The sequence below is a fragment of the Brassica rapa genome, chromosome A03 (assembly GCF_000309985.2).
Source record: "Brassica rapa cultivar Chiifu-401-42 chromosome A03, CAAS_Brap_v3.01, whole genome shotgun sequence".
Lineage (NCBI taxonomy): Eukaryota > Viridiplantae > Streptophyta > Magnoliopsida > Brassicales > Brassicaceae > Brassica > Brassica rapa.
In genome coordinates, this window is record NC_024797.2 from 10717359 (window position 1) to 10731303 (window position 13945).

General features: G+C 32.8%; 2 protein-coding genes and 1 non-coding gene across 3 annotated transcripts; all 3 read right to left on the reverse strand.

The window, feature by feature from the left end:
• Window positions 1–1222: 1222 nt before the first annotated feature.
• LOC103860057 lies at window positions 1223–6135 on the reverse strand. The gene is made up of 9 exons (XM_018657523.2): window positions 5936–6135; window positions 5674–5834; window positions 5220–5425; window positions 4695–5094; window positions 3950–3982; window positions 3737–3842; window positions 3469–3635; window positions 2745–2947; window positions 1223–2536 (listed from the first exon to the last, which is right to left on the reverse strand). Exons 1-9 carry the CDS (start codon window positions 6025–6027, stop codon window positions 2120–2122), a joined length of 1785 nt encoding a protein of 594 aa, XP_018513039.2. The 5' UTR covers window positions 6028–6135; the 3' UTR covers window positions 1223–2119.
• A 244-nt stretch (window positions 6136–6379) lies between these two features.
• Window positions 6380–10072, reverse strand: LOC103858017 (copper methylamine oxidase). The gene is made up of 11 exons (XM_009135290.3): window positions 9737–10072; window positions 9183–9598; window positions 9001–9113; window positions 8584–8914; window positions 8283–8498; window positions 7974–8210; window positions 7529–7714; window positions 7263–7403; window positions 6929–7197; window positions 6773–6854; window positions 6380–6679 (listed from the first exon to the last, which is right to left on the reverse strand). Exons 1-11 carry the CDS (start codon window positions 9879–9881, stop codon window positions 6542–6544), a joined length of 2274 nt encoding a protein of 757 aa, XP_009133538.2. The 5' UTR covers window positions 9882–10072; the 3' UTR covers window positions 6380–6541.
• Window positions 10073–12577: 2505 nt separating this feature from the next.
• Window positions 12578–12681, reverse strand: LOC117133097. Its single transcript, XR_004456939.1, has one exon. It is a non-coding gene; the product is annotated as a U6 spliceosomal RNA (small nuclear RNA).
• Between the last annotated feature and the right edge of the window lie 1264 nt (window positions 12682–13945).

Sequence of the window (13945 nt, forward strand, 5' to 3'; positions counted from 1 at the left end):
TTAAAAATAATAATTTTATTTAAATAAATTAATAAAATATTATGCACCATTTAAAGAAATTAAAATATCATTTACTATTCATAAAAATTAAAATTCGTGAGTAATATATGTAATATTTTATATAAAAAAAATAAAATTGTTAATATATTTTATATCTACAATTATATATTATCTATTTGTTATTTTAAAAATCATAAAATTATATTATCAAAAATGATTATTCACAAAATATGATATAAAAATTATATATTTATAAGATAAAATTAACCGCATAGATTTACGGATCAAAATCTAGTTAATTATTAGGAAAAGTGAGACATTATACTTTTACGGGGCTTTTAAATTTCAATGTTAGTACAAGAATATCTTTTTATATTAATAATTTTACTTAGACACGAGATAAAGTCTGAAAATCAGCATTATTTTTTCTAATAAGGTGACCAGGCACAAGATCTTACAAGGTTTTTGATATATTTCCCGCTTATCTGAGGTAGGATATTCGATAGGGCAATTGTCAATAATAGCACCTTTTGAAGTTTATGTCTCAAAAATAGCAATAGAAGGAGAAAGTCACAAAAATGACATTCATTAAAGGATAAAATATCCCGAATACCCTTGGTTTAAAATTAAATAAACAAACAAAAATAAACAAAAATAAATAAAATAAAAATAAAAAAAAATAAAAATAAATAATTTTTTTTATAGTTTCAGATTACATGTTTTCAGATTCGAACTTTTTATAAATTTTTTTAAAATTTTTTTTTTATTTTTTTTTTTAATTTTCTTTTTATAATTTAAAAATACTTTTTGAAACTGTTTTTTAAATTTTTATTTTTTATTTTAGTATTTATTTTTTATAAAATTTTAAACCCTAATTCCAAAACCCCACCCCTTAACTCTAAACCCTAAAGTTTGGATTAATTAACCCAATGGGTATAAGTGTATATTTACCTCTTTAATGAAACCTATTTTTGTGACTTTGAGCCTTGAGTGCTAATTTAGGAACAAAAACTTGGTTTAGTGCTATTGTAGTCTTTTTCTCTATTCGATAACCAGTTTGCAATCAACTTTCATAAATAAACTGTATTCATTACTTTCTTAACAGACTTGAGAACCCTCTTCCTACAACTAGATACATTAACTTTTGTATGATACAGTGGACAAAAGCAGTGCCGTGCGAAGGTTTTTAGAGGTCCGAGGCGAATTAAAAAAAAATTACATGATATTTTTTTTGAAAATATTTTTATTTAAATTTGAATTATATAAAATATTTTTTTTTTTGAAAAAACATATATATATAACACTAAATTTTTTTGATTTATTACCTAAACATTTTCTAAATTTTATGCACCAGACTTTTATAAACTAAAAACCAAACTATATATTCTTAACGTTTTGGATTGAAATGTTGGTCGCTATTAAAAAGCTAAATATTAGCGTTTAAATTAAAGACAATAATCTATATATTAAAAATATTATAAATTTTTAATCAAATTCTATAAATATATAAAATAAATTTAACTCATAATATATACAATGAAGATAAATGTGGATCAAATATTTGCAGATAATTTGAAGTAGAATTTTTATAGTTTTATCTAAAATATAGTAAAATTGATCACAAATTAGTTATTTTAAACAGAAGTCAAATTTAGAATCAAATAATAATAAAAATCAACTAAAAGAATACATTAACTACCATGTAAATTTTTTTTTTTATAATTAGAGGCCCTAAAAAATTTACAAAATTTGGAGGCTCTAGGCAAATGCCTTTTTCAATAGGCTGTAAGCACGGATCTGCACAAAAGCTGATTGATACAAAGTACAAACAATCATAAACGAACCACCAAAACCCACACACATCAGCGATCATTTTCAGTCAGGCTTCCAAAGAGTTATGGGCTTAATTGGACCTTTTCTTGGCCCACAGTACTTACATCTTTTGATATTTTAACCTTTCGGTGCTTGTAAAATAAAACACCTTTGCTGCCAAGAATTTTCCTCAAGGTTTTCTGTTTTGTCGACCAAACACTTGAACTCAAACATGTGTTGAAAAGTGATGAAACAATGAACATAGTAACAAGCTAATCCCAGATACATTACATGAACCTCCAAACTTTTATTTTTGACCTAAAACAATTTCGTCAAAAGACAAAAGCGTAGCATCAGCAGCAGATTTAGCCTTCTCCTTTTCTAGTTCAACTTTGAGATCTGACAAAGTCAGCTCAAGGTTCTTGATGCGTTCCTCCACTTCTTGGGCCCTAGATTTATCAGCATCTGCATTCTTTCTCTCCAAGTAAATCTCCTCAAACCTTGTCTTTAACCAATCCAGCTTGAATCCAGCTTCTGTTAGCTCATTCAACTGGCTCTCAGCGTCGCTTAGCTCAGTCTCAGAAAAGCTACGAAGAGGCTTGCGCAGTGTCTCGATGAGGCTGAGAAGAAGATTCATGTATGCTGCTTTCACACCTTTGTCCTTTGGTTTGAAATCAATAGCAATGTTTGGGTGTTTCTCGAAAATTTTGTGCACTGAATCAAACTGCCACCGAAAAAGTTATGTGATGTTAGTAGTTAATGAATGAACATCTCATATCGATAATTAAATAAATAATTGACTAGTATATAAAATTATGTCAAATTCAATAATAGGCAATTGGTTTTGAGTTGAAATCTCATGATAACATAAGTCAAATATTATTAATTTAACCACAACATCCAGTTATTCAAAAAGAAGCTTGTTAACATACCTGACTATAAAGAACGTCAAAACCCTTGAGAAATAACGTCTCCTTTCCAGTTATCTCTGCTTCATGAACAATGTCAACTACTTTTACGTCGACTTTAATGAACAGTTTGCTATTTTCCAAAAACTCTTCTTCTTTAAGCTTGCTAAGTGGCAATGTCTTATGACCCCAGGATGAGAACTGAGCGCAGAATAAGCATGACCTTTCTGCAAGACAAAAAAAATTAAAATATCAAGTCTTCTTCTCAAGCAGGTTCCGTATATGATGCATAATTTCTGTTCCTATATACTCAAAATATCGAAGATATTCTGGAAAATAGCCGTTATTTCTTCATGATCCACTTTTTTTTTTTATCTTTCATATACTCTATTGTTTACTCGAGAAGTTTCAATAAATGTTTGGTATCAGCTGAAAGGTCAAACATTCCCCCCCTAAAACTTTATTTTTTTGCAATAATATCAATTGTTCAAACCAAAATAAAAACACTCTCTTTGTTTAATAAAGTAAGATGTTATGCATAAAACCCAATAATTAAACAATTTGTTTTTTTTTCTAAAAAAAGATAATAAAAACTGCAAAATATAATTGGTTAATTAATTTTCAATAATTTAATATAGAAATGCCAAAACATTTAACCTTTATAAAAATCAATTTTTTTTTAAAAAAAAACATCATATGTTATAAGAGGATGGAATATAAATAACATGGAAGATATGATCACTATTACCAGTTGCGCTATTGAGGACATTTCCGGATTGGTTCGAGTTCAAGAGAGTGAATCGAAAGTTAGCTTTCCTTTGCCATCCAGTTCGCAATGACTTAGGATTATAAACGCATAGGTACACACTCAAGTGATCATCAAATCTGGTTTCCGTGGGATGAACTAGAAGATACCTAAATAGATTAAAAACAAAGAGTAGAGGCTACATGATCTAATAAGATTACCAGTACTCATCCTCGCTAGTTTCATGTAAACATTGATTCTTCTCGCTTACCATTCACACCCTCCACATAAGAACTTTGGAGACTTTATCGAATATTTATTCAGGGAGAAGTTATCTATCTCGAACGTGTAACAAGTTTGCAACTGATCACCCTTATCTGTTCTAAAACGATTTCTTAATTAGCCAATGTTTCTATGAGTCGTGAGGGATAAAACAACCAAACAAAACTGAACTCAAAAGAAATCATGAGACACAACGACTTACCTGAGATACTCTTCTGCATTTGATTCCCCATATCTTATGATGAGGCTTCATCAAGCGGTAGAATAGGTTTTGAAAGAAAGTTAGAATAGTTTTTGAAAGAAAGTTGTAGTGCAAAGCGAAACCCTAATTAGGAGAGATTTAACACCTAGTATTTATAAGCCCAAATCTACAAATTTCACATAATATAATACTGGATATATTTCCTTATAATTTAGGTACAAGATTTAAAAAAAAAATAATCTTGTAACTAAATACAAAACAATCAACTGTATTAAATTTTCAATTTGAAAAAGTTCAATTATAAGATGGGATTTTGTAAGATCTTTTTTTTACATGAAATCACCAAATCTGAATATAGAACCAATAAAACAAAGCTTTCTGTGAATTGATCAAATATATTAATCAATTTTAAAAGTTAAAGTTCTCATAACTCTCAAGCAAATATATTCATCAATTTCTACGTACAGTAGTCAATTTCGAAATAACTAAAGAGACTAATATGTTTATGTTTTTTGGTCAAAAAAAAACTTAATATGTTTATGTGGCAGAACCACCATCATATTACCCAAGCGTAAGCACCTCATTTGGTTGTTGACTGATCAAACAAGGAGTTACATAGTGATGAGAACACGGCGAAGAATAATAAAAGAAAACTATCAATCAAACTTGTTTGAGAGACAAAGGATGACAAAAACTAAAACAATAAATTTAGACACTCACCAAACCTTTCACTAGAAAACACATTATTGTCCTGAGAAGCAAGCCAAAAAGAATTTCTTTATCAAAACGTCTATGCACTCAAAGGGAGAAACTCTTGGAGCAGGAGCAGGAGCAGCAGTAGCCGATTCGATCTTCTCCTTATCCAGTTCAACTTTGAGATGAGAAGATGGTTCCTTCCTCTTCAAGGAAACTTCCTCAAGCTTTGACTTCAACCAATCCAGCTTAAAGCCAGCATCAGTTAGCTCGCTCAACTCGCTGTCAGCGTTGCTTAGCTCAGTCTCCGACAAGCTCTGAGGAGGCTTGGCTAGTGTCTGGACTAGACCGAGAAGAATATTCATGTATGCTGTCTTCACCTCTCTGATATCTGATCTAATATCTACCGCAACGTCTGGGTGCTTCACAAACATGTTGTGCATTGAAACAACCTGCCAGTGATACACAGAAATGCTAACTAGATCCAAAGTTCAGAATGTATCTTGAAGTGGATATACATATGAAAACAAAAAGAAGAGACCCAAAAATCCATAATATAGCTGGTTCATTGACTTACCTGACTATTAAGAACATGGAAACCGTGAACAACAACAATTTCATTCTCAGTTGATTTTCCTTCGTGAGCAACTTTAGTTACTTTAATGTTGACTTCAATGGTTAGTTTGTTGTTCTCCAAAAACCCATCTTCTTGAAGCTTGGTAAGAGGCAAAATTTTGGAATAACCCCAGCTTGGAGCCTCAGCACAGAACAATCTGCTTTTTTCTGTATGTACATAAAAAAGAGGATATTTCAACTTTTCTTTCATCACATAAGACATGATCTATAATCAATCACAATTAACACTGCTTATAAGACCATGTTCAACATATTTTGCTATTTTTTTTTTCTCTAAAATAAAATAATTTTACTATATATAGAGGAAAATAAATGTGTTTGAAGTGCTCTAACTTATAAGTCATAAAATTCAAGAAAAGAAAAAAACTGAAGATATGATCATATCATTATTTTACCAACTGTTCTATGTAGCTCTTTGCCAGATTGATTCAACACAACAAAACTAAAACTAGCTTGTCTCTTCCATCCAGGTAGCAGTTTTCGAAAATTCACAACGTTCAGGAATAGAGACAAGTGATCATCCACAATTTTTCCCTTGGGATAAACACAAAGATACCTAACAGAAAGAAAAAAACTTTTTATTATCAGCTAGCTCAAACATCTATCTAGACGTTTCGTATAAGAAAGCTAAAGATCTTTATTATTCTCGTTTTATACCATTCGCAGCCGCCGCTTGAGAAACGATCTGACTTCATCACACTTTTATTTTCGGAAAAGTTGTTTATCTCCCAACGGAAAGCCTTCTCCATCTGTTCAAAAATGCTCTGTCGATTTTAGGGTTTAGTGCTTCCAAGTGTTTATAGTTTCTAGGTCAAACGAAACCTCACACTAAATATATGCAAAACCTATAAAATATTAAAATATATAATATATAATATATATATATATATATATATTTTTTATGACTTGTAGTGTTTATCGATTTATGGTATATATATACCTTCAGGAATATTCCAGAAATATTTCATAAAAATCGGGATAAAATTATCAAAGAAGTTAAATATTTTGTATGTCCTTATTTTTCGATTTCTTCCTCATCAAGGAGATCTTTTGTATATTGTTCAAGCTACGATTATATGCTAAATTAGCGAGACTTAAATATGTATGATCGATTACTATTCATAATAAAATAATCAACTCTTTAATATGGAACACTCTTTTAGTCTCCAACCAACAAACCAAACAAGAAAAGATTCCAATTCGAAACTAAATTGAGCAACAATAATGTCTCCAATTTATAAGAAGTCTAAAGTATGTCATGTTTCAAAGCTTTGAAAGTAAACCACTCTGAAGAGGCTTCGGTGCTACAACCTCTTTGACCTCACTGTCCTTAGTATCCAATTCGCATGCAGGATTCGGTGGAACGTCTACGGCCGGTGAGCAGTTGAAAAATCCATGTGGCTGTCAAAACCCAAAAACATTATACTTGACTTCTTTTCTTTTAAGATTTTGATTGTAAGTTACGCGCGTACAGAAAGAAAGAATTTGATTTACCATTAGTGTGAAACCAATATGTTCCACGGGCATAACCGGCCAATCTTCAAGTCTAGGAACATGTATGATCCCAAACACATACCTGTGAAAACCAAAATTCTCACATTGAAATCTTGGTAACTAGAAGTGGTTTTTATATGTGACAAGGACACATACCAGAGAACGACATCAGATTCTTCCAGGGAGCGATTCTGTTTCACCCATGTAGCGAGACCTTCACCAGCACGTGGGTTTTGGTTTGGGAACTCTCCTCCTGGAAACTTCTCGTCAGGTGCATAACGGGTAACCCACAGATTATGCTTCAGGAATGCTGCTCTTCTTAGAAACTTGGCCTCTGGTCGAGCTAGTGGCAAACAGTTTGAGCCCGGAACAAGTTTGTATCCCGTTAACTGACCCGTCCTGTTTACTGTCCTTGTGTTCCTTACCTGACAAAACATATTACAGTAGTGAGTATTTTGATGCGAGATCGTGTAAGGTACAGATTGCTTACAATCCAATGGCGAGCACTAAAAGGGTCGCAGTCACGCGTCGCCTCTGCCTCAGATCTAAGTAACTTCTCTTCTGCGTAAAAAGCATTGTTGTGGATATTGTTCTCACCGGGCTCGTCAACTTTGACATTTACCTCGACTACCTACAGAAAAAAATTACACTACTCAATAAAATCACCTACCTGACCATATGTATCTAAGAATTTTTCAAGCACTAGAGACTTCTCTACAAGATATGCATGTGTTCAGCAAGAAGAACGGGATTTACCTGGTTATAAGCTTCACCAGGTTTACAGTCAACGGACATATCCATGCGAGCGATAAAGAAATGTTGATGGACTGGTGCATACAACCCCGGAGCAATAGTAGTACCGTACTTTCGAGTTTCTCCTGGCTGCAGCGCTCCTAGACTGAGGATACCAGTAAGTTTTACTTCAGCTTCGATTTTTCCATCCTGCAGTAAGACAAAAAATGATATTAGTCTCCAAATATCTAGAAAGATGAAACAACATACATATCATCAAACAAATGAAACTCAGGTGGACACTTCAGCACTGCCAATCAATGTCCCCAACTAAGCAGAGTGTTAAGGGGCTTAAAGCCTTAAACAATTGTGAGCTCCCAAACTCAAGATTTATTCTCATCCAGGGACATATAATTGTCTTCTCTTCAGAAATTAGATCCAAAGATGACTAATCACGTTTCCCACTAACCTGGTAGAAGTGCCAGTAAAATCCATACTCGTAGTTAGCCACAGTACAAAAGAAAGAGACAGTTAGCCTCCTAGATCTTCGCACTTCAGCCAATCCTGTTCTCCAGTCCTGATGTTTCCACAAAATCCCATGGTCTTCTTCATGCAAGCATACGCAGTTCTCAATTGTTTCAACTCCTCCAGTGAAATTTGTGAAATGGGCGTCAAAGTACTTGATAGATCCCAGACAGTCACACCCCTACAAAACGTAATTGTTAAACGCAAACCGTGATCCGGTTATGTAATGAGAACACATAAATTGACTTCAAACCTTCTTGAGCGAATGTGCGTTTTTTCCAAGACCATCCTCCCCTGCATCAAAAGCATTCTTCCTGTAATGTGGCTCATTCGGATCACCATAAGGCACAACCATCTCCACAAAACTTAGCCTGTGTGCAACAGGCCTTCGACCTCGACTGCCATCAACATATGCTACCGAATGTATGACTAAACCTTCCCTTGGAGTGAACCCAATACGAAAGTTCCACTGTAAACAAAAAGTTGAGCAATTTTTTTGAAATTATCTTAAGCATTAACATCTGGTTTCAATTAGGATATTGCTGGCTAATTACCTTCTGCCACTCGACAAAGTAACCCCTTACGCGGAAACTTGGACCTTCAGGCTGAATAATCTCGAGAGGCTTAACATCACTTCTATCAACACCCCCTCTGCTCTCACCTGGTGTATAATTCCTCAAAGGGTCAGGTGGGGGAAGTGGCACAAACTTACGGTCTTCAAACTCGATCACCACCATGTTTTGCATGTCCACAAGAACATAAATTCCCTCAACTGGACGAGCATAGCCATTTTCCATTGGGCAGTCACTATCTGTTCGACAGTATATGAGGGGCTTCGCAAGCCTACGACTAGGAGCGTCAGCTTCGCTATGATAACCCACACACCTGCACAATATGTTCAGAGGCAGGTTCAGGAAAAAATAAACCTTAATTTACAACTTTCAGCAGCTAACAAGATGTTATAAACATACCAGGGATCAACCATCACAAGATCCATGTCATCGATACCTCTCCTCTTCATAGCCTCAATGAATGGAGGGAAGTCTTTGACAATCGCTTCACATTCCGCATATTCTTCCGCGTCCTAAAATCACAATACTCTAGACTGAGAAACTCGAGAACAAGAACAGATTAAATTTTTCCTATGACATACCATCGGTGGCTGGACATCAGGTATCACTTGCGAGGAAACCACTCTCCCCCTGTGATGCCCGCCCCGAGTGACAGCATGAACCGAAGACAACTCCACGATCCACACACTTGTCTCATTAGAAGTCTTGTTGTACACAACAAGTCTCGCCCGCCTTGGAGGGAGCTTCATAGGGATCACAGGACCAGACTTATTTCTTGGAAGCAGTGACGGCTGGAAAGGAGGGAAGAAGTAAGCATCAGCCAGCGCCACAACATGTTTCTCTGGCTCCACTGACGCCACCTCGATGAAACGCATACTATCCCTAACCTCAGGGTTAGCACCAGCGGCGCGAACAGTGGCCACAGCAACTGATATCTCTGCAGCAGATAGAGGATCCAACGGGTGCTTTGTTTCCGACCTTGGCGTTACAGAGATTCCTGCATTGGTGTGATCTCAATTTAGCTATCATCAACAAGAACGACCTCTCAGCAATTCAAACAAATCACAATCCAACATCAGATAATCAATCAATCTATCGTTAATCAGTCTATAGGAGAGGTAGAGATTTGGTATACCTTTGTTCGCAGGTTTCTTAGCCGTGTCAGGGATCGAATCGACAGGGCGGAGTACGGAGTCCACGGCGGAGAGGAGTTTCGGAGGAGGCGGAGCAGAGGCTCCGTGGTGAGGACATGGCGTCGTCTTTTGCGAAGCTGAGGCCATTGAAGAGGGTTAACGAGTTCTCCAAATCCACCAAAGTAAGTCTCAGCACAATCTACTGACATACAGCAAAACCTCTCACTCACTCTCTAGCGGTGGATTCTTCTCGCCGGATCTGAGTTTCTCTGAGGCAACTGTGATCGCACCTTTTTTCCCGTGGTGGGAGGAAGAGAGAGTGATTCAATTTGCTTTATACAGTCCAAGCAGAAGCTGCCAAAGCCTACTTGTGGGCTCTACCTTTCTTATATATCAAGTGTATATACAGGTTGGATAGTGACGTGGATGCACTACGGTTCATGAGATTTCCTAAATTGACTAAAAGCCTACAAATTTCTTTCAAACAATATGCTTACAAATTTATGTTTTCATTGGCAAAATTATTAAAAATTAACAAAATGCTTAAATTAAAGAATTGATTCCTACATTTTATACCACAACTGGTTTTGATAATATATATACTGTATGTAATACTTTAAAATAGATCATCCTCCACATATATATAGGCATTATAGATTCATATTAATACATATAAATTACATTAATAATGATAGATTTTGTTATGATATATGACCAAAAAATTGTTGTTTAAACTAAAATGTTTTAGATCTAGTAATTTAACTAAAATTAATTAAATTAATTAACAAAACACGATATTAAAATATTATAGAAAACATGGCTGTATACACCTTTAGATATTGGTTGGTGCTGATCTCAGCCTAGAAAGAAACATATATCAATATTTTAATAGCCTAGAAAGAAACATACGACTATATAGCTTAATAGAGTTGTACATAAGTTTTGTGGATTTTATACCGAAATTATGTCCTAAGCGAATATTTTGTTTCTCTCTTACCAAACTACCGTATATCATTCTTTGTAGGAAAACGCACCATAATTTCTTATATAGTAAAAGAGAATCATTTGTAATTAACATGTTCGCACTATATTTATCACGTAGTAGCCTCACATTAATTTCAATTTGATTATGCTAACGTGTCGGTTTTACAGTCATAAATCATCTAACAATTAATGTGTTCACAATACTAAATTTTTGACTCCACCGTAAACAATTTAATGTATTCACACTAATTGTTTTTGACCAACTCATTTTTAGTTATTGCATTTTTAACATTTGTATTAATGAACCGAAATTATCTCTGTACACTACTTAATAACATCATTTTGAGAGAAAAAAATTACAAAATCATTAAGATTCACATCAACTAAATTGTTGAATTTAGAAATTAAAAATTTCATACCTTGCCGAACTTTGCCATGGTTGAGACTTCTGTACACGAAGACAATAAATATTTATGATTAATTATGAATTAAGAAAACTGAGGTAAAAAAAAACACCACACATAAAGTCTTACCTTTAATTTAATCAAATATTGTTTTTCTTTAAGAAGTTTTCTTTTCACACCAAAAATTAGAAACATAATTAGATTGCTAGAATATGAAGGAAAATAAAATCATATAAATATTTTTAAATATATTTTAATGATAAAAAAATTTTAAATTGATTAATTTTGAAAAAATATATTTTATAGAGATCTTAAAAAAGATTTTGTTAGAACGAAATATCCATTTCTATTTCAGATTAAAAAAAAACAATCTTATCCAACTTTGTGTATTTTAAGCAATTTTTCAAATTGGGTTTTTAGTACAAAATTAGTTTGCATGTACAATATATTATAGTTTATTTTTCAAAAATATTTTTTTGTTGTTTATAACAACATCTCAAAATATTTTTTATCTATTGTGTTGGTCCAGCTTAGTTTAACTTTCATATACATTTCAAATTTAGAAATAAAATTAAATCTATGTAAAATAGTATTGTTAATAATTTTCTCAAAAACATTTTGTTACAGAAATAATTTTTTTTTTTAAATTATAGTAATAACATTATAAGCCACATAAATAATGGCATTATAGAATTATATAATACATATAAACTACATTAATTTAGTGGTAGATTTTGTTATGATGACAACTAATATATTGTTATTTAAGCTAAAATATTTTATTTTAAAAAGAAAAAATATGCACGGATGTACGGATCAAGATGATTTCGTAATCTAATTAAAATTAATTAAATTAACAATACACGATATTAAAATATTATAGAAAACATGGCTGTGTTTAGATATTGGTTGGTGCTGATCTCAACCTAGAAAGAAACATATATCAATATTTTCTTGTATGATGACTAATTGACTATATAGCTTAATACAGTTGTACATAAGTTTTCTGGATTTTATACCAAAATTTTGTCCTAAGCGAATATTTTGTTTCTCTCTTACCAAACTTACGGTATATCATTCTTTGTTGGAAAACGCATTAGTAACGTTAGCATGTATATGGCCATAATTTATAAAGAAATTCTTTAAGATAATTCTTTTTAAGTTTTTATCACAAAAATATCACTCAATGAAGAAAGTGACTAAAATAAGTTTTATTAAAGAGTAATTTTTTTTAAAGTTAAAGATTAATTAATCTAAACTTAGGGTTTAAAGTTTAGTGGTGAAATTTTGGAGACCAGGTTTCAAATTTAAAAAAAAAATATTAAAATTTTCAAAATAAAAAAAAACTATTTTAGTTATTTTTTTTAAAAAAAAATTATTTTTTTAACAAAAACTGAAAAAAACTATTTAAGAGAATTATCCTAATTTATATTATACAAAAACTTTTTGAAGAAACAAAATTTAGACAATTTCTCGATTTGTGTGTGTCATCTTTGTGCATGGACCATACTAATCTTCTATGTATCATTCTGATTTTATCTGATCGGACATATTACACGAAACTATTAAGAAACTTACAAGACTTACGGAGGAAAGTGTTATTAGATATGAATTCAAACCGAATAAAACATAGTTAATTTTTAAAAAATAAATGTGAAACTTAAAGTATAGCGTATGACAGAGAAATTCAAACTTACATAAATGTATTCAAAATGTACTTGCAATATTAATTTCTAATATAAAAATAGACCGTGGACTGGACCGCACAATCTATGCATGCAGTCTCATACCAGCAAAACACACACTCTCTAATCTCTACGACTATTCGAGTTTGCGAGGCTCACAATTTTTCGAATATTCTATATGATAAATCTTAATCCGTCCATGGCACAGATATATCCAAGCTCCCATTATCCTTATCTACACTTCAGTTTCTACACATTTTATATATGTTATCTTCTTCAATGTGATTAATGTTATTTACTCATTAATTAGGTTAACTTTTTTTTTTGGTGAAAGGGTTTCTTATTAGGTTAACTGGACTACTTCTGGTTGTCTTCTTTGGGTTTGTTGAGTTTCTTCTCTAACCTTTATTAATGGTGTTCTTTAAAAGCTACATGTTTAGCATTCCAATAGATGTCCACCTAACTTTTGTAGTAAGTTGTTTTGCTAATCGATATGTAATGTCTAGAAAAGGTCTATGAGAGCAAAAACAACACTAAATAAAGTTAGAACAAGTTATTGATAGATCTGATCATATGTTGATGATATAGCATCGAAAATGACCTGAACCGGGCCCGTTTTGATATGTCAAGAGATGGATGATCTCTATTTGAATACTTCATGATCCTCACTGCCATGTGTTTCTTCCGGTTATCATGGGGAACTGTCCACGATTGGAGAGTTAGCTTTCATGAGCTTTTCTACCGAATATCAGGCAAACATCATGTGGCAATTATATATGTAGCGTCCTTAGTGAAAATAGGAGGTAATGACCGGAACTCGGTTAAGAGTGTCGGAGAAAATACAGATCGGAGGGACTAAGTACTTGAGTGAAAACCCTAAGTCTTGCCGTCAGTCGGTCTATTTGTCTTTTGATTCCCCGTTCTCCTTCCCTATGTTCTCTCTTTATAGTTTCAACTCCATCTCTCCCATTTTCTCTAGGTAGGTCTAACCTAAAGGCCGGGCTCGATGGGCAACATTCAAAAATAAAAATTTATGTTGACATATACAGTTAGCAAAAAGTATATTAATATCTTCTGTAATATATAACATTTCATTGTGAAACAAAATAGTTTACTAGATGAAAACTAATTTTATATC